The 23586-nt window shown below is 43.0% G+C and overlaps 2 protein-coding genes across 2 annotated transcripts in view; both read left to right on the forward strand.

Annotated features, from left to right (window-relative positions):
• The window catches only part of LOC116663659 (myosin-IIIb-like), a 37622-nt gene extending 31728 nt beyond the window's left edge, over positions 1-5894 (forward strand). The window contains exon 8 of the mRNA XM_032479660.1: positions 5745-5894. Coding sequence (XP_032335551.1) covers positions 5745-5894 — 150 coding nt within the window. The remainder of the gene's footprint in view (positions 1-5744) is intronic.
• MYO3B (myosin IIIB) overlaps positions 5777-23586 on the forward strand; it is a 313633-nt gene continuing 295823 nt past the window's right edge. The window contains exon 1 of the mRNA XM_032479659.1: positions 5777-5890. The gene's annotated coding sequence lies outside the window, so the exon portion shown is untranslated. The remainder of the gene's footprint in view (positions 5891-23586) is intronic.

Consider the following 23586-nt stretch of genomic DNA (forward strand, 5'->3'; position numbering starts at 1 on the left):
GGAGGTGCTTCCTCTGTGGGACAGGAGGGAGTGACTGGGGCGGATTTAGAGTCTGGAACTTTGGAACTCCTTAGCTTGAAGAAGGCTTAATGATTTCTGCCCTAACAAAGAAAGTTGACTGCTAGCCTTTGCAACAGAGACCAGTAGAGCTAAACTATAGTGAAAATGTATTTCTTTTCCTCAGTCTCCTTCAGAAAATTTTTGGCAGCCAAGGTGGTAATGACCGCCATTTGGGAGGCTCAAGCCCACCTCTGGGTAAAATAGCTATTGGCATTGAGTGCTGAGGCTGCTAGTGCACAGATACTGCTAGTAATCCGAGCATTAGTGTCCTTCCCCTTCTTAAAATAAGCAGCAGTGTAGTCTAAGTGTATCAGAAAAGCTGTAAGTTTGCATTTCAAGGTAGGAATCTGGACATGCTCCATTAGCCAGCGTCCAAACAATTGCTCTGTCACTGAAGCTGATCTCCCTTAACAGAGGCATTATTGCAGCAACCAGCATCTTCTCATAGACCTTAAGACCTTCTACAAAATATTGCCAATAAAATACCCTCAAGATTCCAGCCATCCAGAATAATCTACTGCCAGAATAATCTACTGTTTGCTAGCTAATTTACATGGAGAGGGGTTAGCCTCTTAATTTGAAATGTCACCCCCAAAATCACTTATTTGGAATTCATGTAGTCATAGAGTACTGGAGCTGAACGGGATGGTAGAGATTATTCATTCCTGCTTTGCCATTTTATCGATCTAGAAAGTGAGGTCCTTACGACTAAAGAAGCCTCAGTTCAAAGTTTTCAGGGGATTTGCTCAGAGGGACCCAACTGGTAACTACTGGAGTTCAGACTCTCTGATTCCAATCCAAAGAGTTTTTAACACAGCTTCTCTGATGAATGCCACAAATTGATATGGATGGAGAAGGAAGAAGGATAAGATGTAATCCTCACCCTGAGTTACTTCGGTTTACTTCAGGGATCACTTTGATGAGATCATAAGACTGGGGCCCCTTTAAAACATAGAAGAAATGGTGAGGTTTATGATAGTTTAACACCAAGTGGATAAAACTACTCATTAAAACTCAGAAACAGTATAAACACTCATGGATGTCATGCCAAAGAGTTGAAGATTGTTAAAGGTGACTATGCAGAAGTCTATAGGGATTTATACATCTTGAAACTCATTGAGACTCACCGAGATAGTATTTTAATCTTGGAGCCAATAGGCCACTGGCAAATACTGCACTAGTACTCTGTCTCTCTTTTGATTAGCTTGGTGCTTTGATCTTAGCCTTTGCCAGGTGCAGTAAATATTTTGTAACAGTCGATATACACATCTCATGGAACATTCCAGAAGGTCTGTCCTCTTTGTATGAACCTCAACATGCTGTGGGACTTTAAAATGGACTTTGGAGAATTCGTACTTTGTAAAATTGACATTCCTTAGCAGGTCTTCTATTCACAACACTGGGTTAAGGTAAGTACACCAATTTGTTTAAGTCCATGAATATACAACTTGGTGTCTGCTTCTAGTACTTATAACTATGTATTAAAACTACAAATATTGACTAGTTGTGTTGGCAACCAACAATAGGGAGATTAAAATCCACAGAGTTCTGAAATGTAAGGTGTATTTACTGTAATGTAAAACTCCATATAGTCACTGAAAACACATCAGTGTATTATTATCCTTTGGCATATTCTGCTTCTAATCCTGATGGAATTTTGTTTTTCTTATTGCCTCTACATGTGAAGAAAAAGAAGTGAGGTCCCAAGAGCACAATCAGTTTTTTATACTTCATTAGGGGTAGAGCTTAGACCCAATTTTTTTCAGATTTTTTGATACTTTTATTTAGAGGGTGATTCAGTTATAGAATGAAGCATTTTTATCTTTATGAAATCCAATGTTTTAAAATCCTTGTAGTCCTGTATATTACAATTTTATAATCCTGAAGAGATTCTTTTATCTAAAGTTTTTCATGCATTTAGATATTTTGCATGATGTCTGATGATTGGTAATAAAGGTTGCAATGAATTAGTAGCTATGATCATAACCCTCCTGTAATCTAAAAACAACGGGGGTGTTCTTTTCGGTATAGGCAGCTATGAAGTTATCAGGTAGTGACTGTCCATCTGAAAGAAACAGGTCATCTAGACCCAGTTTAAACTTGTTATACTGCCTACCAAACTGACTTCTTCCTGACTTCCCTGTCTTCTAAATGGCACCATTGTTCTCCTAGTCACCCAGGGTCATAATGTTAGTCTCCCTTGGTGTGTCTCTTCCCTTGCCTCCCTCTTCAAGTCCTGCAAGTCTTCCCTTGAACTCTCCCTCAATACCTGTTCTATCCTCCCCATTCCACTGCCACCAGCATCATTTGTACTCTTATGATTAAAGCAACGATTCGAGGTAAAGAGAGGATACACGTGCCTTGGGCATGTCTGCTCCTTGGGACAGTAGAGGTGAGGTGGAGTGATGGGAGAGGAGGCAATGTTTGGGGTCCAGTGCCTGTGTCAGTGCTATCTCAGTCTCAGTCTCAACTCTCTCCACCCCTTTGATACGACTTAACGGCACCTGGGAAACCTGGCCTCAGGGCAGTCCACTTATTTGCCACTGCCACCCTTCCTCTTTAAATGGAGCATTGTGATAACTGATTCAGAGTTTTTGAGAGGTCACCTTCTCCTGCAGACAAGACCAGCTGACCATCTAAACATTCTTAACTCAGCTTTATTTTACCTAGAGACAAGGAGAATGCTGAGCTAAGGAGAATGAAATTACTTTTTCTCCTAGAGAAAGAGTTGCAGACTTTGATGTTAGGTTGATAGGGAATCTGATTCCAGGATTTGTTGACCCTCAGTTGGGATGCAACCTCTTAGATACTTCTTTAAATCCCATCACACGCATAACCCAGTAAAGAGAGACTGAAAGACAGACACTCTCTGAGAAGATGGAGATTAGGTGACAAAAATCTCAAAAATGTGGTTAGTTTAGTCAAAATATGAGTACAGAGGCTGACAGTTCAACTGTCCCTTGAATATAACCTTTATTATTTAGAATACTTACCATGTTGTGATGATTTGTTTACTTGTCTCCTCTGCCTGGGTTCAAGTTCTGGCCCTGACCATGACTAGGTATGGGCGCTGGGGAAGCTATTTAACTGTTTGAAACCTCAATTTCCACACCTACAGAAGCTGATAATAGCACCTACCTCAGAATGATTAGGAATGTGCATTTGGCTTTTTCTTCCGAGTGCCTAGTACCCTGCCTGGCTCATGGGTACTCAAGAATTATTTGTAAGTTATTTTACTGGAGAAGGGCTAAGCTTAAAGAATTTCTTTGTCACATTACAAGCTGAGTTTTGAGAAGAGAATTTGGTCAAAGGATGCTCTTCTATTAATCAGACTGGGCTGAAGATAGTGTCTGTCTATAAAGAGAAGTGGAAACTAGATAAATGTTTTGAATATTTTATGACAACAGTTGAGAAATGTTAGGATACCTCCAGTCCCACATTTGGATAGGTTCTTGGAATTGCCTTCTGAATCTCATCCAAGATGGCTAGAAGTCAATTTGAATTTCTTCTTGGAAGTTGTGGACTCTGGGCACTAGACACTTTTCGTTGTCTTGCTTAGCCTGAATTGGTCTCCTGCTAACATCCCAAGCTTTGGGAACCCATGTCCTTTATTGGACATGCTGGTACACATTGTCTTAGGACATTTATAGTTGTCATGATTTGCCATTTAATTTATTATAGGTTCACTTGAAATGTCAATGTGCCATAGCTCTTGTTGGGGGAGAATAGAGTCATTTCTCTTTCCCTCACAGGAATGTATGAGAATGGTGAACTCTTTGCTGATTGATTGGTAAAATTATGTTTGTCTCACACGTTTGGAAATGTCATTTCTAAAAGGGAAGGTGTTGAATAGCTTTCTCTGGAGATCTTTTAAAATAGAGCAGTTTCTCACCTGATTGAGGTGTTTAAAGTGAGGTCTTCGGGGGCAATGGAATGGCCTCTGCTTCCGAAATTGGAATTATTTGAACTTTAGTTTGAATGCACATTTGAAAATAACGTGTTAAAAGTGTGACAGGATAGTCTATGGCAGGATATTTTATTCAGAGGATGGGGCCGGGATCAGGCCAAGGATGCAGGGACATCGAAAAACATTCTTTAGTTCAGAAACCAGAGGAGAAGGGTAGAGGGCATTACGGGAGTGAGGGCAGCAGGTCTCGGGCAAGATGGCAGGCATATTCGTCTGACATTGCAAGACCAGTTAACTGGGTCTAGCAGAGAGAAGTGTATTAGTTTTCAGTCGCTGACATAATAATATCACACATTTAGTGGCTTCAAGCAACACATGTTTATTCTCTAGGTCAGATGTCGGATACGAGTCTCACCCAGCTGAAATTAACTTCTCTATTTGAAAGTCTCACAGTCATCTCAGACTTAGTATGTCCCAAATGGAGCTCCTGCTGCTCACCCCAAACCTGTCTCTCTACCGTCTTCCCCATCTTATTCCATACCAATTGCGTGCTGAAATTGCCCAGGTCAAAAACTCTGGACTCGCCTTCAACTCCCCTTGCCCCTTACAGCAAATCCAGTTGGCTCTCCTTCAAAATTACATAATCAGAATCTGATTATTTCTCATCCTCTCTAGTTTGGATTCCTGCGGTAGCATTTTAACTGGTTTGGCTGCTTCTACTCATGTTCCATGTTAATACATCCTCAGCACAGTAGCCAGAGTGATCCTAACATGTGAGCCAGATCTGTCACTCCACTCCACTCCCCATAGCCAGTTGGCCCAACTTAGAGTCAAAGTCAAAGACCTTCTGATGGCCTAAGAGGGCGGGCAGGCTCATCACTTTGGCCCTGATGTGGTCTCCAGTGATGCTGTTTGTCTACCTCATAGGCTTTTTGGACCAATACATCATCAGACTCTAAAAACTTCCCACTAGCTCTTAGCCATGGATCATCCTCAGTCAGGGAGGCAGATTTCAGGTCAAATTGGCATCCTTTGGCCCACATCTGCCTTCTCCCAACCCCTTTGTGATACCCTCCGGAGTCCAAGTAGAGGGTCTCTTCCTGTCTGATTCAAAAAGCTGATAGAAAAAGATTTCCCCACAAGGTTCCATACTTTCCAAACCAATACCAGGCCCAGGGGTACTTTCTGGTTCTCCTGCTCTTGTACCTAGTCAGGCTAATAACTTAAGTGGCACTGCTGCTGAAACACATACCAATTGTTGGGATTTGAGGAGGGGGCAGATTTCCTTGGAAAAAGGGAATGGGAGGGAGTGGTTCCTGTTTCCACATCAATCTTCCAACATCTGTCTGCTCAATCGCCACACTCCTAGGGACTTTGTACAGGAGACAAGCATCTTCCAGAACCACTGCTCCTCGCTGTTGAATTCAGCAGCTGGTAATGAGGTGAAGGATGCAGACAAAGCCTTTCCTTAAAGAATGTCAGGGAGGGCACTGTGAGGTACTCATCCTTGTGCCTTCCCTTGCATGGTTCTTTATACCTAGAGAGTTCCATGTGTGTTTATTGAACTGAACTGATACATTTTTAAAAGTTAATCATATCAGATGATAAATCAGTCACATAGAAATAAGGCCTAGAAAATAAACATCTTATTATTACTGAAATTCAATACTACTGTAGCCAAGGGAACTAAGAAGGGGGCTAAAATTGGCCAAGGGCCTTTTAGGACATCTGAGGTGTCAGTGGGTTTCATGTGTTGTGTCCCGCTTTTGTCTGATAGGTCATTGCTTGTGAGCAGCAGTATGACTCTTCCTACGATGCTCGCTGTGATGTCTGGTCCTTGGGGATCACAGCCATTGAACTGGGGGATGGAGACCCTCCCCTCTTTGACATGCATCCTGTGAAAACGCTCTTTAAGATTCCAAGGTAGGACACAAGATGGCGCTCTTGGCTCATTAGTTCTTTGTGAAAGAGTCTTGTTAAGGATAATAAATAGTTGGTAAACAATTTCTCTCCGAAGGCGAGAAAGCCTGATTGTAAATGTATTTTTTTAGGGGGAAGGGGAAGAGGGGGATGGTGGGGACGAATGTGTTCCTGAAAGATAACATATTCCAGAAAGTAGACTATGTTGTAACAATTGTGTATTTTCAGTGCTCCAGTTTTTCTGAGATGTTTATTTTTTGTGCTTTGCCAGAGAAGACTAAAAATGCAGTTTTGGATTAAGTAATCTGTCTAAATACTGGTGTTTTCTTTTAAAATTATGTAATCCTGTCTGGTCATTTTTTTCCAGTTTGTATCTTTCTCCAGTATTTTGGAAAATTTAGGGATAAAAAATGTGTACAGCACTAAAAAAAATCAGATAAATGTTACATCAGCCCTGATTTTCTCTCCATCCCTTAATTTCCATCTCGATGGGAAATTGTGCTGAAAGAGGTCTGTTTGAAGGGTATTTAAATATCAGTATATTTTCTATTGTCTGTATTCATTACGGGTTTGTACAAAAGGTTTGGTTGTTTGTCTTTCATCAGAATAGGGCTGATGTTTGGCCAACTCAAGGCTTCAGTTACGGGAAATGAAGCCATCGGGGAGCTTCATCCCGGCAGGTTGCAGGTTGAGAGCTTTGTACCTTCCACATTTCTCTTTCAAAGGAAGGTTCTGGGCTGGTTAGGAGCCATTTAACAATATAAGTGTTAACCTTTCCTTATCTGCACAATCACACAGCTATTACAGCCTTTAAAAATTTCTCCTGATTGCAATTTGCATTTCTGATTAGGTCTATTTATATGTAGATGAGACTCTGTGCCGTTCATCATCACAATGTTATCGTTTTGTACCTAATCCAGATGTGAACCACCACTCACCATTATTCCAAAAATGATTCCCACCCGTCAGAGTTAGTCTTTTGGCCTTTTCCAAAGTACAAAAACAGGTCATAGTGATTAGAAAGACAGACAAAGCTCTGGGCTTTTCACATTAATAGTCTGGTGAATGTTCAAAACAATGTAAGAATACAGGACCCCAAAACAGTATTGTATACAATCACATGTTAGAAAATGAGAAATGGTGTTGGGATGATTTGTGTGTGTGCTCTGATTTTTTTTTTACAAATGGTTTACTCTTTATATACTAGAGCAACATAATTTCTCAAATATCAGAATTAAGGTGTGGCTTCTGATTAGCAAGATGTATGTACTTTTGATTAGAGATCATCTACTTGGGTATGTTTTTCCTTTCTCTTTTTTTTAGTGTGCATTTGTGTTCGACCAATTGTTCGAAATTTTTATAGGATGATAAACGTGAGGCAGCTTAGAAGGTGCGTGTGTGTGGGCATGTGTGTGTGTGTGTATATTTAAACAGACCCTTCATCTCCAGTGACTCTTCTTAGCTTGCATCTGTGGCCCAGCCAAACCTCTGACCTCTATTAACCTTTATACTCTCACTCCCTTCAACTTCTTCCATCTTGGGAGAAACTTCCAGTGCTGAAACACAATTAACCATGCCCCCCACTGACTCCCTCGGAGCAGGATGAACTTCAGGAACAGGGCAATTGTTAGTAAAAGATTTTAGGGGTGACAAGGATCCGTATCCCAAAGTAGGTTGAAACTTTCTTTTTCTCCTCCTAGTGTAACCTCCTTCCCTTTCACTGTCTCTTGGTTCCTGTGCAAGTGATGAATCAGATTGAACTGGGGAAGGTCAACACTAATCGGTCAGGAGGCCGTGCGTGTGATTATGTGCTCACACTTGTCATTATCCCAACCTTACTGGTGGATTGACATTTCTGGGCAGGAAGGATGGAGGTTTTTTTTAAAAAATGTAGGATATTTGCATATACTGCATAGCTTTTTATACTAAGTTATTTACTTAAAAAGTATCCTGTCAGTTAGAATCCCACAGTTCTCTTATGAAGGGCTGTGGATTGACTCTGTGTGTGTGTGTGTGTGTGTGTGTGTGTGTGCGCGCGCTTGTGGGCAAGTGTATACTCTATCCTAATCGTGAGCACTAAAAATGCATTCTTTCCTCAGAAAACTGCTTGATAGAGATTGGAGAAATTTAACATTTACATATTCAAACAGGCACTTGAATCATTCACCTGTGGGTTTCATGGGTCTCTCTCTTTCATTATACTTCAGCATCTCCTTTCCTAACGGAGAAAAGCAAATGGCAGATAGTGAACAAAAATCCTTTGCAGCTGTTTGGCACCAGAACTTTTTTATTCCTCTTTGATTATGAGTATTATCGGTGTTCTGGAATTCTCTCCGATTAAACAGTGAAGTCCAGGCAGAGTGCTGTGGGGCCCAGACTACTGTGCATGGCTCTCCCCGGCCCCCGGCCTTTCTCACTCACCTCTTCCCTACAACCCTCTCCTGACTGGAAATAAATTGAGTAAATTACTAAGTAAGGAAAGGAAAGAAACCTTTTCCTGAGTCAGGGAAGAAGTGACTTTCACGAGTTACCAAGGACTTAGAAATGAATGGCATGCTGGTTCCATGTGAGGTGGGAGCCTCAGATGTCTATGGAGCAGGTGGTTACACAGGTTCCCTGGGCTCTGTCAGCAAACAGGAAGCGAGGCCGGCTGGATGTGCTGGATGTGCCCACACACGGGCCTCCTTGCTCTTCCCCTCCCGCCTCCACTCACCTTCTCCTTTCTTTTGACCTTCACATTAGAAGATGACACGTGGGGTAGCCGTGACCTGTCTTTGAAATCCTGCATGACTTGAGATCCTTCCCACATCATGAACACACGGAAATTATCTGCTGATTGGCAGAGGAGCCACTATTTGCTGAACCTGTCAGCATGTGTCATTTTGTCTAACGCCTTTGCTCTAAAAAAGTCACCCTTCTCTGACAGTCACTGCCCTGTCTATTGCTATTTTTCTCCAGGAGTTAGAAGAGAGGAAGGGAATGAAACCATTTCTCTGGGCATTAGCAGCTTCAACAACATCTCTCTCACGACTCTCCTAGAGACTCGTTTAGAATTCCAAAGGCTTAGAAGCATCTTGCAGATGACCTGGATATATTTTTCACTTAAAAGGAGATCTGTTTCATAGATGTATTTGCAAGAACCCATAGAGTTAGGAGAAATACACAAATATATACTGCTCTTGGTAACCAGTTATCTTTCCTTAGCGTGATGTCTTTGGCTAATGACCTCTTTGACCTCCACAGATAGGGGTCTGGAAAGTAGTGGGGACTAGCATGGGTGTGTTTATTGGACAAGGACTGAGAGCTGTGTCACCTGCCCATGTATTTGGGGCCAGATAGGAGCTGACTCTGTCCAGTGTCTCATTGCACAGTGAGTATTTCCACCTCACTTCTGTGGAAAAATGCAGAGTGTTTTCAAGATTCCCAGCAGAAATGACCTTGGCTGGAGGTGGATGGAACAGAATGGCCTGAACATCCCAGTCACTGAAGTCAGTGATTTTCCCTTCCTAAAGGGAAGTTTCCCTGGGAAAGGAACTCGTGATGATTACAGTTTACATTTGGGCTTATTTTCCTTACCAAATTTAAGTTGTAAACTGTACCCAACCACATTAGTTTCCTAGGTCTGCCACAAAACATCACCACAAACCTGGTGTCTTAACTCAGTTGAAATGTATTCTCTCGCAGTTCTCGAGGCCAGATGTCCAAAGTTAAAATGTCAGTAGAGCTGTGCTCCCTCTGAAGGCTCTAGAGGAGAATCCTTGTCTCCCCTTCCAGATTCTGGTGGCTCTGATGTTCCTTGGTTGGTGGCAGCATTCCACCTTTCTTTCTTATCTCTCTGTGTCTTTTTCTTTTCTGTCTGCTGGTAAGGACACTCATCATTGGCTTGAGGCCTCATCCTAATTTAGGATGATTTTGCCTCAAGATCCTTGTTTTAATTACATTTTCAAAAGACCCTTTTTCCAAATGACATCACATTCTCAGGTTCCAAGGGGACCTTGCCTTTAGGGGACCACAATTTAACCCACTACACTAACCAACTTTCATGTTCACCAGGTTCCCTGAGAATCTTAATTTAGGGGCAGAATATAAGCTGACTAGCTAAATGATGATGGAAAAATAATAGCTTAGGTTTATCGAGTGCTAACTAGGTGGCAGGCACAGTGCTATGCAATTCACATACACAAATGCCTTCAGTCCCCACATGACCCTGTGAGGTAGGTGCTGTCATAACCTCTTTTTCTAGAAGAGAAAACTGGAAACCCAGGGAGAAAGCCCATGGAGGGAAAGTGATTTGAACCTGTGAAGTTTGACTCCAAAGCCCACACATTTTGCAAATACATTGAAAAGTTAAAGCCCTTCCTTAAATTATATTTATTTATCGATGAATTGTGAAATAAGTACTGAGGGGACTGGAGAATAAAAGAATGAATGTGGGGGACAGTTCTCAGAGTTTTCTGAGAGGCTGTTCCCAGGTTATAATCCTCAAATTGGCTCGAATAGAATTTTCCATTCAAAAAAAAGAAGTGAATAAAATATCCTGGCCTTTAAGAAGCTTACAGTCCAACTTCTTTCTCCATGCTCCCAATTTCAAACTGACATAGTAAAACTGAGAGTTAGAATTTTATTAGCATCAGGGATTGTGTCAGTCAAGGAACTAAAGAACAGAAATCAAAAGTGTTGTCATAGATGAGCACCGGCCCTCCGTGGCTCATTGATTTATGACTCCCAAACCAGAAATCCCTCCCTTCTCCAAACTCCTCTTCAAGCAACTGCCTTTTATTTCCTAATTTAGAACACTTAAGACAAGTGAATTGCAGAACTTATGTTACATAACAGCAGAGAGGCATTTCAGGTTATCATTATTGGTACCCAGTAGTTTCTGTCCCACCCCACCCTCCTCCCAAAACTTCATGTGCCATGACTGTCAGGACAGTTTCTGATAGAGCCAGCATCTCTTCTCCTTCGTCTTCCTCTTATTTTTTTCAGTAGGAAAGCCTTGCTTTGGTTGTGGAGTAAATGGAAAACTATTTCTGGCACCCTGATTTGGAATGCATTTTCTCATGGAAACTATTTTAAATGGTTATTTAGGAGGAGGCGATGGAACACTTGAAGTTCTCATTTTTGGTGCATTGTTAGACTCTTGTGGCCAACTGGAGGTTTATAGTTGAGTCTACAGCCTGTCTCTAGAACTTTATGCTTATGGGAAAAAATGCTTTCCAAGCTCTAAACTACGCATTTATAAAAGTACTTTGGAACACAGTCTTCCTGGGATTTGGGAATGACCATGCTGTCCAGCGTAGAGCATCTCTAACTTTGTTCACTCTAAGTCAGGCTTGAGTGTTTTTTCTCTCAAGGAGAACATGATTTTACTGTCTCCTCCCCCATTCACTGGCAACAGTGAAACGGGCAGAAGTCGAATAGGAAAAAAAAGGGAGCAAGGAGGAGGAATCAAAAAGGATGCTCTTGGGCTACCTGGATGATGTGGGTGATGGAGCTCAGAAAGTGTGAATCTGTCTGAAAGATTTCCCTCAGGGTCTCCGTGCTTACAGTCAACTCTCGTTCTGAAACAGAATCCTCGGGCTGAATTTTCATTGAATTTTATCTGAATTTCTGTCATTTTTAAAAGGTAAGGATTCCTTTTATTCTGACTTTCCTAATTCACAAGCCAAATGGCTCCTACATGGGACGCCATCTCCTCAGCTGTGAGAAGATGCAGAGGCAGCAGGGAGTCCTGAGTCACCCGTAATTGTCTTACTGTTACAGAATTGTCACAGGATGTTTTCCATGAGGGCTGTGAAATATGAGGAAAAGAAATTAAAACTAAACTATTATTGAAGTGTAATGGGTGAGGGGGCTGGGTATTTAATGGCTCTGTAAGGCTGGGTTTACCCCGGGGGAACTTTGGTTTCTCTTCGCCAACCCAAGTCACTTAGCTGTTGGCCTCTGAGCAACAAACCCTCACAATCCCAACTTCATCATAAAGCAAGAAGTACTAGAAGAATTAGCATCGTTTAGCATTTATTGAGGGCCTAACAGTAAAAAAAAAAAAAAAAAAAAAAAAAAAAAAAAAAAAGTTTTGAAATACTCCAGTAGAAAAACAGTAGTCTTTTATGAGTCTTTTTCTTTCTTGGGGAGATTTCTAGTCCCATGTCAGTGGACTGTGGTCCCTATCCCTCAGGATACCTTAGGGGTCCTCTCTCTCCCCCAGAGTATCCTCTCCCTTTCCGTGGGAACGCAGTAGCTGGAGGGAGCTGGCAGAAATGTCTCAGAAGGCTTTGGCTCTGTGGAACATGTTTCCAAACTCATTTTAATTTGAGTCGAGCAGCTGGGGCTGTTAGTTCCTATGGAGGTGCAGCTTGCTGCCCCTCCTGAACCCTGGCAGGCAGGGCCAGTTCAGCTGCACAGGCTTTCCTTTGGGGATCAGATGGCAAAGCAGGAACGTGCCTTCAGGGACTGCTGGTCCCCATCCGTGTAGAGTAAGAAGCCCACTCTGAGAGAAGGGAGAGGCCAGAGAATGAGAAGGGTTGACTGTAAGCACTATCTGTGCTTTCTCCTTTATTACCCTGATTTTGTTGTTTTGACACCACTCACTTTGGCTAATTCTTATATAGCTCCTAAATGGTGGAGAGAGGGGCAAAGAGGGTAGGAAAGGAAATAGAGCTCAAAATAGTACCAAAGGGTTTGAGGCACCTGAGTTTCCTCTTGATCCCAGGAAAATAACTAGGGAATAATAGTGAGGAATAGTTATAAACTGCCTTCATGGGTTGGCATAGTGGAAGGGCAGGGGCAACACAAGGGTGAAAAGTGATAAGCTGGTAATCTGGATGAAGGTTCTTCACAGCTGGAGTTACCCATTCCTGGAGAATCCTGGAGTCACTTGGAGCCAGTGTCATCAGAAAGAAAACATAGTGTAGTGGTCAAGCATTGGTGTTTGTATCAGTTATCTACTGGTGTGTAACAAACCACACCCAAACTCAGTTGCTTAAAACCACAATCATTTATTATTTCTCATTAGTCTCTGGATTCTTGGGGTAGATCTTGGCTGGGCTTATTCATGCATCTGTGGTCAGCTAGGGACTTGGCTGGGGGCTGGCTGGTCTAGGATGGCCTTACTAGACAACTTGGCTGTGCTCCATGTGGTTTCTCATTGTCCAGCAGGCTAGGGAGGACTGTTCTCACATTGGTGACAGGGTTCTAAGCATAGATCCAGGAAGGGGTTGAAGATTGGGTTATTTTTACAATGAATTTACCTCAGTGTTCTATAGTCAGTCTGCAGGAGTTCTAATACCATTTCTACCACTTTCAGGCTGTACAGACTTGACCAAGTTACTTGATGTCTCTTCACCTCAGTTTCTCCCTCTGTAAAATGGACATATGAATAGTATCAGCCTCACAGAGTTGCTGTGAGCAATTAATGGGTGTAAAGTGCTCAGAATAGTACATAATAAGCATTCAATTTTTGCTGAATGCTATCAAAGAAAAAAAGTCTCAAAAGAATATTTATATTGTAGAATTTGCTTTCCCTTGTAGCTCAAGAATTGAAACCTCACATTCAAAGAGCCACCCATGAAATCGATCATTTGAAAGTTTAGCAGATTGATTAATTGATGATTATATGGGAGATTGAAAACAAAGGCTGATTTCTCAATAAATCCTTACTGTTGCCACTGCATCTGTCTGAAGGATCCTGCCTTGAATATCCATTGTCACAACTCCTTTGTTAACAGACACACTCCTAAGAGACGTGGAGCCCCATACACACCCATGAACGTGATGACAGGGCTGCCCACTAGGGAGCAGAGCTGGCCTTAGTCCCCCTTCCCATTATGTCTACAATGAGTGTTGATACCGTCATCCTTTGAAGAGAAGGGAGGCTGCAGGGCTTTTCCCTTCCTATCAATTCCATCTTTGTGGCAGCTTTGTGCTTGGTGGGTGGGTTGTGTGATGGGGGCTTGGCTGCCTCCTTCTACAGGGTCCCTTCAGCCCTCTTGGTAGGTACAGTCTTCCCCTGGATTCTGGAAATTTCTTGTCCCCAGGTAAAGGGACAATAGTAGGAGTGCTAGGCAGAGGACACTGACTCAAGATTGGGTTCCATTTTGCTACCACTTTCTCCACCAGAGGGAATGATTTTTCCAGCCCAGCCTGGAAAGGCTGAAACATTGGCAGAGGGAGACCGAAACCCAAGCCAGGTGAGGGAATTGTAAGGAGAGCACTTGGTTATTCCAGATGAGTTCAGGTTTCTCTGCTGGAAGGAATGATACCTGGGGACTGACAGAATATCCGGATGAGACTGCTGACCCACTGGCAGTGATCCTGAAGAGTTCTGGAGAACAGGAACAGCACTAGAGGAGTAGAAAGGGAGAGTGTGCTTCAGTTCTTCAAAAACGAGGAAGAAGACAGGATCTGCAAAGTGCTGTCTGGTGAGCTTGACTTTTATGCTGGGTTAATTACTAAGGTTCCTTTTTTCTCCTCCTTGAATAGTTTATGAATTCTTAGAAGAAAAAACTGTGATCACTAGGAATTGGCATGGGTTCACTAAAAATAAGCCATGTCAGTCTAATATCCTTGTTTGGCATTACTGCAGGCGAATACAAATGGGGACTGTTTTAGAGAGAATATATTTGGAATTTTTCCCTTAGGTAAAAATCTGTTGTGATATCTTTGTGGCCAAGATGGGGAAACACAGGCTGGAGCATTGGTGGTAGCGGTGAATCATAACCTAGGACGGATTGTATGGAAGGAGCACTGGATAATGTTTTGGTGTCAACATGATGGGAAATCTGGAGGCCTTGGGCAGGGCTCTACTGACCGTCCTGTCTGCTGAATGTTTTAAAATGTGTACTGAGTTGGAGGACATAGTAGTCTGTTGGTCACATTCATGAAAGGCTAGCTGGTGTTCTGGAGGACAGACTTAGTATCCTCAAGGCCTCTATTGCCAAGAACAATGGGATTCTCTAAGCAACTAGGCTTGAAAACCCTGGTGAGCTGTATATGCTGAGAGAGCCATGGCTTAATAAGCAATGAGGGGGAAATGAATTTAATTGTGGCTGTAAGTTCAATAGGGATCAAATGGTAAGACAGTCTTGCATGGTTAACGTGAGGTTTTAAAGTCAGAACAGGTAACCACCACTACACTGGCTCTGTCCCAACCAGAAGCCCTTTGGAATGATAGCTTCATTCTGGGCACCACACTCAAACTGCCACAAGAAGTTCTTACTCTGGCAGAACTCTAATGGGCATGAAGCTGGCATTCAAACAGAGATTTGAACACTTTGCTCTGGTTCTTTACCGGTCCATCATTTCACCTCTCAGAGGAGCATAAGTGGCACCAACCTTAAGCAGATTATTTTGCACTCAGATGACAGGGCCCATGTAAAGTGTTTCCTTCCGCATCCTCCCAGTACTCTGGGAGTGCTCACAGAGATGATTGTGAGTAGTTAGCAACTGCTGGGCTGGAGCCGCTCCCTACAGCAGTGAGCCTCACCCAGCACAGAGGTCCTTAGTCCTAGCTATGGCTTAGATTCTCCCGGGAGCTTTAAATATATCAGCACCTGGGTACCACTCCCAGAGATTCCAGTTTAATTGCTGGAGTCAAGCTCAGCATTTATTTAATATATAATTAATTTTATAAATACTTGTAATAATATGCATATTGTTTTTCATTTTAAAGTTCCCCCAGATAAAGTTCTAAAGTGCAACTAGGGTTGAGAAATCCCTGTCCTGAAACAACTATCAGACTGTTGTGTTTGTTTATTTATATTTCAAAACTACAGCATCTCCTCTGGAAATTCTGGTCCCTGCCTTCCCTACTCCTACCCTATGGTAGAGAATCAAGAAATTAGTATTGGACATTATGAAGAATGTAAAAGCAGAAAAAAGAATTTCAGCAGAATAGTCAGTGGTGACTTGGGGGATGAATTGTGGTATGTCTCCCACAAAAAAATATATTGAAGTCCTAATCCCACAGTACCTCAGAATTTGACCTTGTTTGAAAATAAGATCTTTGCTGATATAATTAGCTAGGTTAAGATGAGGTCATGCTGAAGCAGAGTAGGCCCTAAATTCAATATGACTGATGTCCCGCTAAGAAGAGGGTGATTTGGACATAGACCCACACACAGAAACATGTGAAGACACAGACGCAAAGGAAGACCGCTGAACTGCCACAAGCCAAGGAATGCCTGGACCACCAGAAGCTGGAAGAGATGAGGAAGGAGCTTTCCCTGGAGGCTTCAGAGGGAGCATGGTCTGATGACACTTTGATTGTGGACTTCCGGCCTCCAGAACTGTGAGAAAATGAATTGCTGTTGTTTTAAGCCACCTCATTTGTAGTGCTCTGTTATGGCAGCCCAAGGAGACAAATATAGCAATTTTATCTATTTTGGAGCCTGCTGGTGCTGGAGGGATGCCTAAGGTATGATCAGGGTCGGGGGGTTAGGGGTAGGAGGGAGGTGTTTGGCCTAGAAGAGTCCTGGGTGTCATGGAGGGTTAGAGTAGCCAGCCTTCCACTCCATCAACCCTCAGATAGTATTCCTGTAGAAATCAAGACGCTCTTACAGAACATGCCTGGCAGGACTCAGTTTGATTTTAGGTAGGAAGTAGATACATGAGATCCTCTTCTCCCTTGCTCTGGACCGCTGAGCCAAGACTTGCTTCCCCATTCAGCCCTGCCTGGGCAGGGAGAGCCCCTCTTTTCCGCAGTGCTCAGCATGGAGAAGGGAGCTCTATGGTTCTTCTCTGAGTTTCTTCCATCCTTAGGACTTCTGGAGTGGAGTACAGGATGAAAGGAGATGGTTCTTAACCTTTTATCTTTGCATCTCAGAATAAAGAGAATCCATGGTAGAAGAAGAACTTGGGGCATTGAGAAGTGGCTGTGGTGTCCCATCACATATCTGGGACAGGTATTGGGAGGTGAGTGAAGATTTCTCAAAAAATCCAGGTATCTACCTGGACAGGGCCAAGCAGTGTGGAGCATGATCCAAGGAGCAGCATTATCTGCTTCTCATGTCCCAAAGGGCCTCACACCTATAAAGAGGGGAGATGGGCATCCCAGCATCTTTCTTGGTCCTGGTCCTGTAATATGCCCCCATGTTAATTTCCTATTGCTGCTATAACAAATTATTAGAAACATAGTTGCTTAAAACAACAGAAACTTATTATCTTACAGTTCTGAAAGTCAGAGGTCTGAAATGATTTCCAGTGGACTGAAATCAAGAAGTCGTCAGGGCTGAGTTTCATTCTGGAGGCTCTAGGGGAATATCCATTTTCTTGCCTTTTCCAGCTTCTAGAGGCACCTGCATTCCTTGGCCCCTTCCTCTGTCTTCAAAGCCAGCAGTGGCTGGTCAGTTCTTTCTCATGTCTCATCACTCTGACACTGGCTCCTCTGCCTTCCTCTTCCCCATTTAAGGACACTTCTGATTACACTGAATCTACCCAGGGTAATCTTCCCATCTTAAGGCCAGTTTATCAGCTTATTAGCAACTGTAATTCCATCTGCAACCTTAATTCTCCCTTGCCATGTAACCTAACAATGTAATCTACCATATGCACAGATTCTGGGGTTTAAGACATGGACATCTTCGAGGTCCATTATTCTGCCTAAATTGCCCCTCAAAGCATTGTCCAGGAATTCTTAGAAGTCCTCAGGAGTGTGCACCACTTGTGCCCACAGCCATTTTGAGCTACCATCGTTAGGTGACCTCTGCCCTCTTATTTCTCTCCTGTCTGGCTTTTCTTTGCCCACATCTATTGCCCACTCAACCACCATCCCAACTCCCCTGCCTGCAGGGCTGCTGGTTCTGTTTACCCCCAAAGCCTCTAGTCTTGGGATGCCAAGGCACTGGTTCCCCCCAGAAGAAGGGAAGTAGCCTCTCCCCTGAGTATCTCTGAGCCACACTCTGTCACTTGGGTCCCCGCGCAACTCTACTTGTGCCCAGAGCCTCATCATTTTTGTTAGCTTCTGGCTCTCCTCTCTTGACAGAGTAGCATCAAATCCCTCTAGGATAACAGGGTCTTGACAGAGGTAATCAAGTTAAAATACAAGCCATCCAGTTTGTAGTACACGCTGTCATGGCAGCTGTAGGACACTAATACAATGGCCCATAGCCCTGAAAGGGGTTCAGGACCCAAAAATGTTTAAAACCACTGATGTAACCCAATGCAGTCATGAGCAGAGGAAGAAGCCCAAAGGCTAGGAGTGAGTTTCCCTAGGTGATACGGCTTACTAAGACAGATACGTGGCCAAGTCCCACACATTCTGACTCCTCAGTTCAACTTCAAGCCCAGGAGGGGTAAATGTGGGGATGTTGGCCTGCCCCCTTCATCACTAGATTTGCTGCTGGTCCTGCCTTGGTGGTCCACCTCTATCTGGCACAGCTCACCATTCTGCCAGCGACTTCACAGGAACAAGTGGGAAGTGCGCTGTGCCTTTACCTTAATGATACTCGCTTCTCTGGACAGCATAGTCCTCCTCCTGCGCCCCCTACACTTCCTTCTAGAAGTTCACATTTTGGCACTTCTGTGTCAACAAGGAAAAAAAAACCCTCAAGGGTAACTAAATATGTATATCAACAGGGAAATATTTCATTTGGTTGGTAATGATAAGCTCTCTGACTGGAAAGGAGTTGAAAAAAATCAACATAACTGGCACAAAATACAAATAAGGAAACAATGACCCCAGGGTAAAAAAAAGTTTGCCAAATGAGTTGGCAAAATGTAAGAGTTCCCTAGTTAAAACTATTTTAGTTCTCTAGAAGCATGTGTGTGGAGTAGTGACCTACTTACAAATGGACTGTAAATTGATGCTTGGAATTAATTTATGTAATCATCTGATAAATATTCATCAAGCATAGACTGTGATCAGGCACTGTGTCGGGCACAGCAGTGAACAAGACTAATTTCCTGTCCTCATGGAGTTTCTATATTAGAGGGGGGAGAGAAATGGTAAGCAACAAAATATATAACCTGCTAGATGGTGATAGTGGCCAACTGAAGAAAGTAAGGTGTGACAAGGGGAATAGAGGGTGACAGCTGGGGTGGGATTTATTATTATATAAGGTGCTGAGAGAAGGCCTCTCCAGTAAGGTAGAGGGAAGAGTCTAAAAGGAGCGAGGGGACAAGCCATGCCTGGGGAAGGAGTAAGGGCAGAGGCCCTGAGGTGGGAAGGAGGTGGGCACATTTTAGGAACAGCGAGGAAGGCGAGGCAGCTGGAGCGCAGTGAGAGAAAGGGAGGGAGGGAGGGAATAGGTGATGGCAGAGAGAGGACTGGGGACAGGTCACGTAGCCTGCTGTAATGATTTTTTATTTTTCTATGAATGAGATGGAAAGCCATCAGAGTTTGGGGCAGAGAAGTGATATGAAATGACTTCTGTTTAAAGAGATCTTCTGGATAGTACGTGGAGAATGGAATGTTAGGGGTGGGAGATAGGAGTAGAGGCAGAGAGACAAGGTAAGATACTCTAAGCTGTAATAACCCAGGTAAGGGAGAATGGCACCTTGGATCAAGGTGGACATGGTAAGAAGTAGTTGGATTATGGATATAATTTGAAGGTTGAGTTGATAGGATTGCTGATGAATTAGATGTAGGGCATGAGAAAAAGTGAGGAGATAGTGAAAAATCTCAAAAGATGTTGGCTGGAGAAACTGGAAAACAGGAATAACCATTTTCTGAGGTGGTAATGATTGTGGGAGGAGCTGAATTGGTGAGGGGATAGGGCAGGAATGAAGAATCCTGTTTCAGATATTAAGTTTGAAATACACATTTGTCAGTCAAGTAGAAATATTGAGGAGGTATTGAGACACAGGCATCTGGAGCTCCATGGAGATATCTGGTCTGATGTCATCAGATGGGAGTCATCAGAATATACAGGATATTTAATAACATGAGCCTGGTAGACTTTACCTGAGCAGTGGGTGTAGATAAAGAAAGCATGAGGTCCTGAAGGCTACTCCCCCATTCAGAGATGGGAAAGATGAAGAGAAACCAGGAAAGGAGTTTGATAAGAAGTGGCCATTGAGGCAAGAGGAGAATGAAAAGAGGGTGGTATTCTGGAAACCAAAGTAGAAAGGGATGAGAGAGAGAGTGATCAACTGTATCAAGTGCTCCTGAGTCAAGTAAGACAAAGATTGAGAATTGACTATTAGATCTGATGACCTGGAGGAAACTGGTGACCCTGTCAAGAGCTGTTTCAATGGAACTGTGGGGATAAAAACCAAATTGGAGTAGAGTGTGAGGTGATGGCCATATTCTGTTTCTTGAGCTGGGCAGTGGTTACACTAGTGTTAGACTTTATATTATATATTACATAATAAACACTTCAAAAAGGGCGGGGAAGTTGAGATAGTGATCATAGGCAACTCTTTTTATAAGTTTGCTTTAAAGGGATCAGAAAAATGGGACATTAGCTGGAGGAGAAGATAAAGAATATATTTTCTAAGTTTCAGTGGTCATTTGTATGAGTGTCATTAGGTAGGGGACTTCCAGAATGCACACATAAGACCATGGTGTATGTTATGTGTATGATACGGTCTTTCATTATGAAATGTATGCAGTATGAAAAATATGTTCTAGAGAAACATGCCTGGTTGTGGCATGATACAGTATTTAGCATTGTTTTGTCCCACCTAGGATGATTTGATGATCTCTGTTAATCTGTATCTTTGGGGTTGAAGATACAAATATCTAAGAATAAAATAGATTGGGCAAGCTTAATCAGGTTCAAAGTTAAATATGTAAATATTTAGGATACCATCAATTGAATGTATAAGCGCCTACAGTGTATGAAGGATTGCACAAACCTGCGGAGATCAGCCAGGCAGAGCTTCTGTCCTCAGAGCTCACAATCTATTTGAAACTCCCTCATGTATTGAAGAGTACATAGAAGGCAGACAGATTAAGGTGTAAAGGATGTGGAGATGTAAGAGGAGAAATACTAATTTTGACCAAGGAGATCCAGGAAGGTCTGCATTTGTACCAGTGCTGAACCATTACAGATGGACGAGGTGATGCTTCAGAAGGGAAGTGAAAGCACAGGTGGGGGAAAAGTGGTGCAGAAGTGGTCCAGGTCTGGAGTTGCAGGGATGAGAGATGGGACTAGAAAGTTACCCCAAGATCCCCACGCCGAGGGTCTTGATGGCCATCCAGAGCACTTTGTTGGGACTGCAAAGAACTGTTCTCCAGAAGGACAAGAGGACAGTGACAAGAACTCCACTTGGGTTTTGGTAAGACACTTCTAGAGACAGAGTAAGCATGAAAATAGGAGTAAGGAGGCTAGGAGGGCACACAGAGACTGTGCCAGGGCCCAAGCAGTCAGCGCACAGCAGAGGCGCAGGGTGGTAGAGGCGTGCATGTCAGGACTCACTGATGCTTGTGGGGCACTGTCTGCAGGCCAGGTAGAAATCAGGGCTGATCCTTCCCCAGGTCTTCATGGGCGTGCTTCCCCCAGCCGTGTCCTGAGACCTCCCTATAAGTCTGGGGGTCTCAGTCAGAACCATGTACCTGGGTTTTGCCATGTCAAGTTCTCACTCCTGCATCTACTTCTGCTCACTCCTTTGTGTATTGGGGGTCATTTGTGTATTTGATCATCTCTCTGATTGGATGGAAGGGCCTTTGAGGGCCTGGGACTATAACTTTCTGAATCTTTGTATCTGGCATAGTAACTAAGAAATTGTATGCATACAATGTTTTCAAATTTTTTAAAAATAAAAACTGGTTTTTCAGGTAACTGAGCATAGCTGTATCATCAAACGTGTTTCAAAATATAGAAAGAGAAATTGGTTTGCTGGAAAAGTATAAGACCTAAACAAAGAAAAAAGACAGTAGGAGACTGTAAAAATTTGAGAGGCCAAGTGGCGTAGGCTTCTAGCATCAGACTTCTTTGGTTTATTTATTTGGTTATTTATTGCTGCATAGCAAATAACTCTAACACTTAGTGGCTGAAATGCTTAGTGGCTTGAACAACAATTGATAGTTTATCATGATTCTGTGGGTCAGAGATTCAGGCAGGTCTTGGGTAGATGGTTTTTCTCCTCCACAGAGTAAGAATCAGTTGGAGCACTGGCTCAGCTGCTGCATTCAGTGAGCAGTTGAGTCGTCCGGGAGGTCTGGGAAGTCTTCACTTACATGCCCTGGGCTCCTCCACAGCCTCCTCTCTCCACCCAGCTTCCTCACAGCACGATGGTCTCGGGGTCGTTGGATGTTTTACGTGGCGGCCAGCTTCCCAGTGTGAAAGAGCAGAGCTGCAGATCTCATAAGGCCCCGCCACGGAAGTTATACACATCACTCTGCCACAGTCCTCCGGTCACAACAAATCACAGGTCAGCCCAGACTCAAGGGGAGGAAAACAGACTCCACCTCTTCAAGGGAGGAGTGGCAGAGAATGTGCAGCCATCTTTAAGCCACTACACAGACATTCCTGGATTTGAATCTTGGGTCTGCTGTTGCTGGTTGTGTGATTCTGGGTGAGGTATGTGGACTCCCTTAGCTGAGATAATATTGATGGCGGGGGCTGTAAGGGAAAGAGATGATATGCCAAAGTGCCCTGGCATGTAGTAGGAGCTCAATAAATAGTGGCTACTCTTATTACTACTGACATGTGCAGTTAAAGCTAAATAAAATGAAAACTGGAAAGAGCACATCTATTGGATTTGACATTTAAGAGACCTTTGGTATCTGCCTGATTTTGGAAGAGAGTGGAAGTGGAAGAGCAAAAGCCAGTGGCAAAAGTTAAGCCATAAGTGGATTTGAGGGCAGTGAGCTCAGCTTGGCAGTGAAGGGGGGAAGTAAAGTGAAAGGGTCTGTCATATGGAAAAATGAGTTTAAGCTGAAGGGCAAGTGGAGAGGTGGAAAATGACATGTGAGAGGAGATAATTGATGAGGGCAGGGCTTTAAAAAGGCTTCTTAAGATTTCACAGACTCGTATTTAGAATGTTGTGATTATGAGCCAGAAAGTTGCTGAGGTTTGCTTTCATAACAGGACTTTGTCTCTTTATTTAACTTCTCTTACTTCCTGATAGAGGGGTCTCTAATCCTCTCGCCTCCCAAAGTCTCTGTCTTGTTGGAGATAGACACAGAATATGTAGCTCCTCTAGATTTGTAAGTCTTGGCCTTAATTTTAGAGCACTATGAATTCTTTGCCTATAAATCACATCACTGGAGATTCCAAAACTCTGAAAATGTTCATGCATTCCAAAAAGATTCTAAAAGAAAGCACTTTTCTATGTAACTTGGAAGGTAAATGTGATTTAAAAAAAAAAAAAAAACACCAAAACCTTCATCATATGTGAATTTGGGAGTAATTATAGCATGGCTGGGGCCAAAATCAGCAAATTAGAGTTATTAGGAACACAGCCAGGCTCTAGGTGCCCAGGCTGAGGTGTGGGTAGTCACAAGCAGAAGGCAGTCAAGGTCAGGCCAGGTGGGGGCCAGGACACAAAGTAGAGAGGTAGTCAGGGAGTTAAAGGACGTTAGTTCTCTGGTTGGATTACTGTTCAGATAATGCCAGACTTTGTTGCTTGAAGAAAATTTGTGATCCTACTGAGGGTTTACTTTTAGCTTCCACTCTTACACCTTCATTTCTCTCTTCTCTCTAGTTAGTATCCATCTCTCCATCACTTGTCTCATTCCAAAAGATATTTAAGGCCATTTACGAAAACAGACTATACAACAAGATGAAAACATATGAGAGGAGGAATTTTGCATG

This window comes from Camelus ferus, chromosome 5, assembly GCF_009834535.1.
Source record: "Camelus ferus isolate YT-003-E chromosome 5, BCGSAC_Cfer_1.0, whole genome shotgun sequence".
NCBI classification, from domain to species: Eukaryota; Metazoa; Chordata; class Mammalia; order Artiodactyla; family Camelidae; genus Camelus; species Camelus ferus.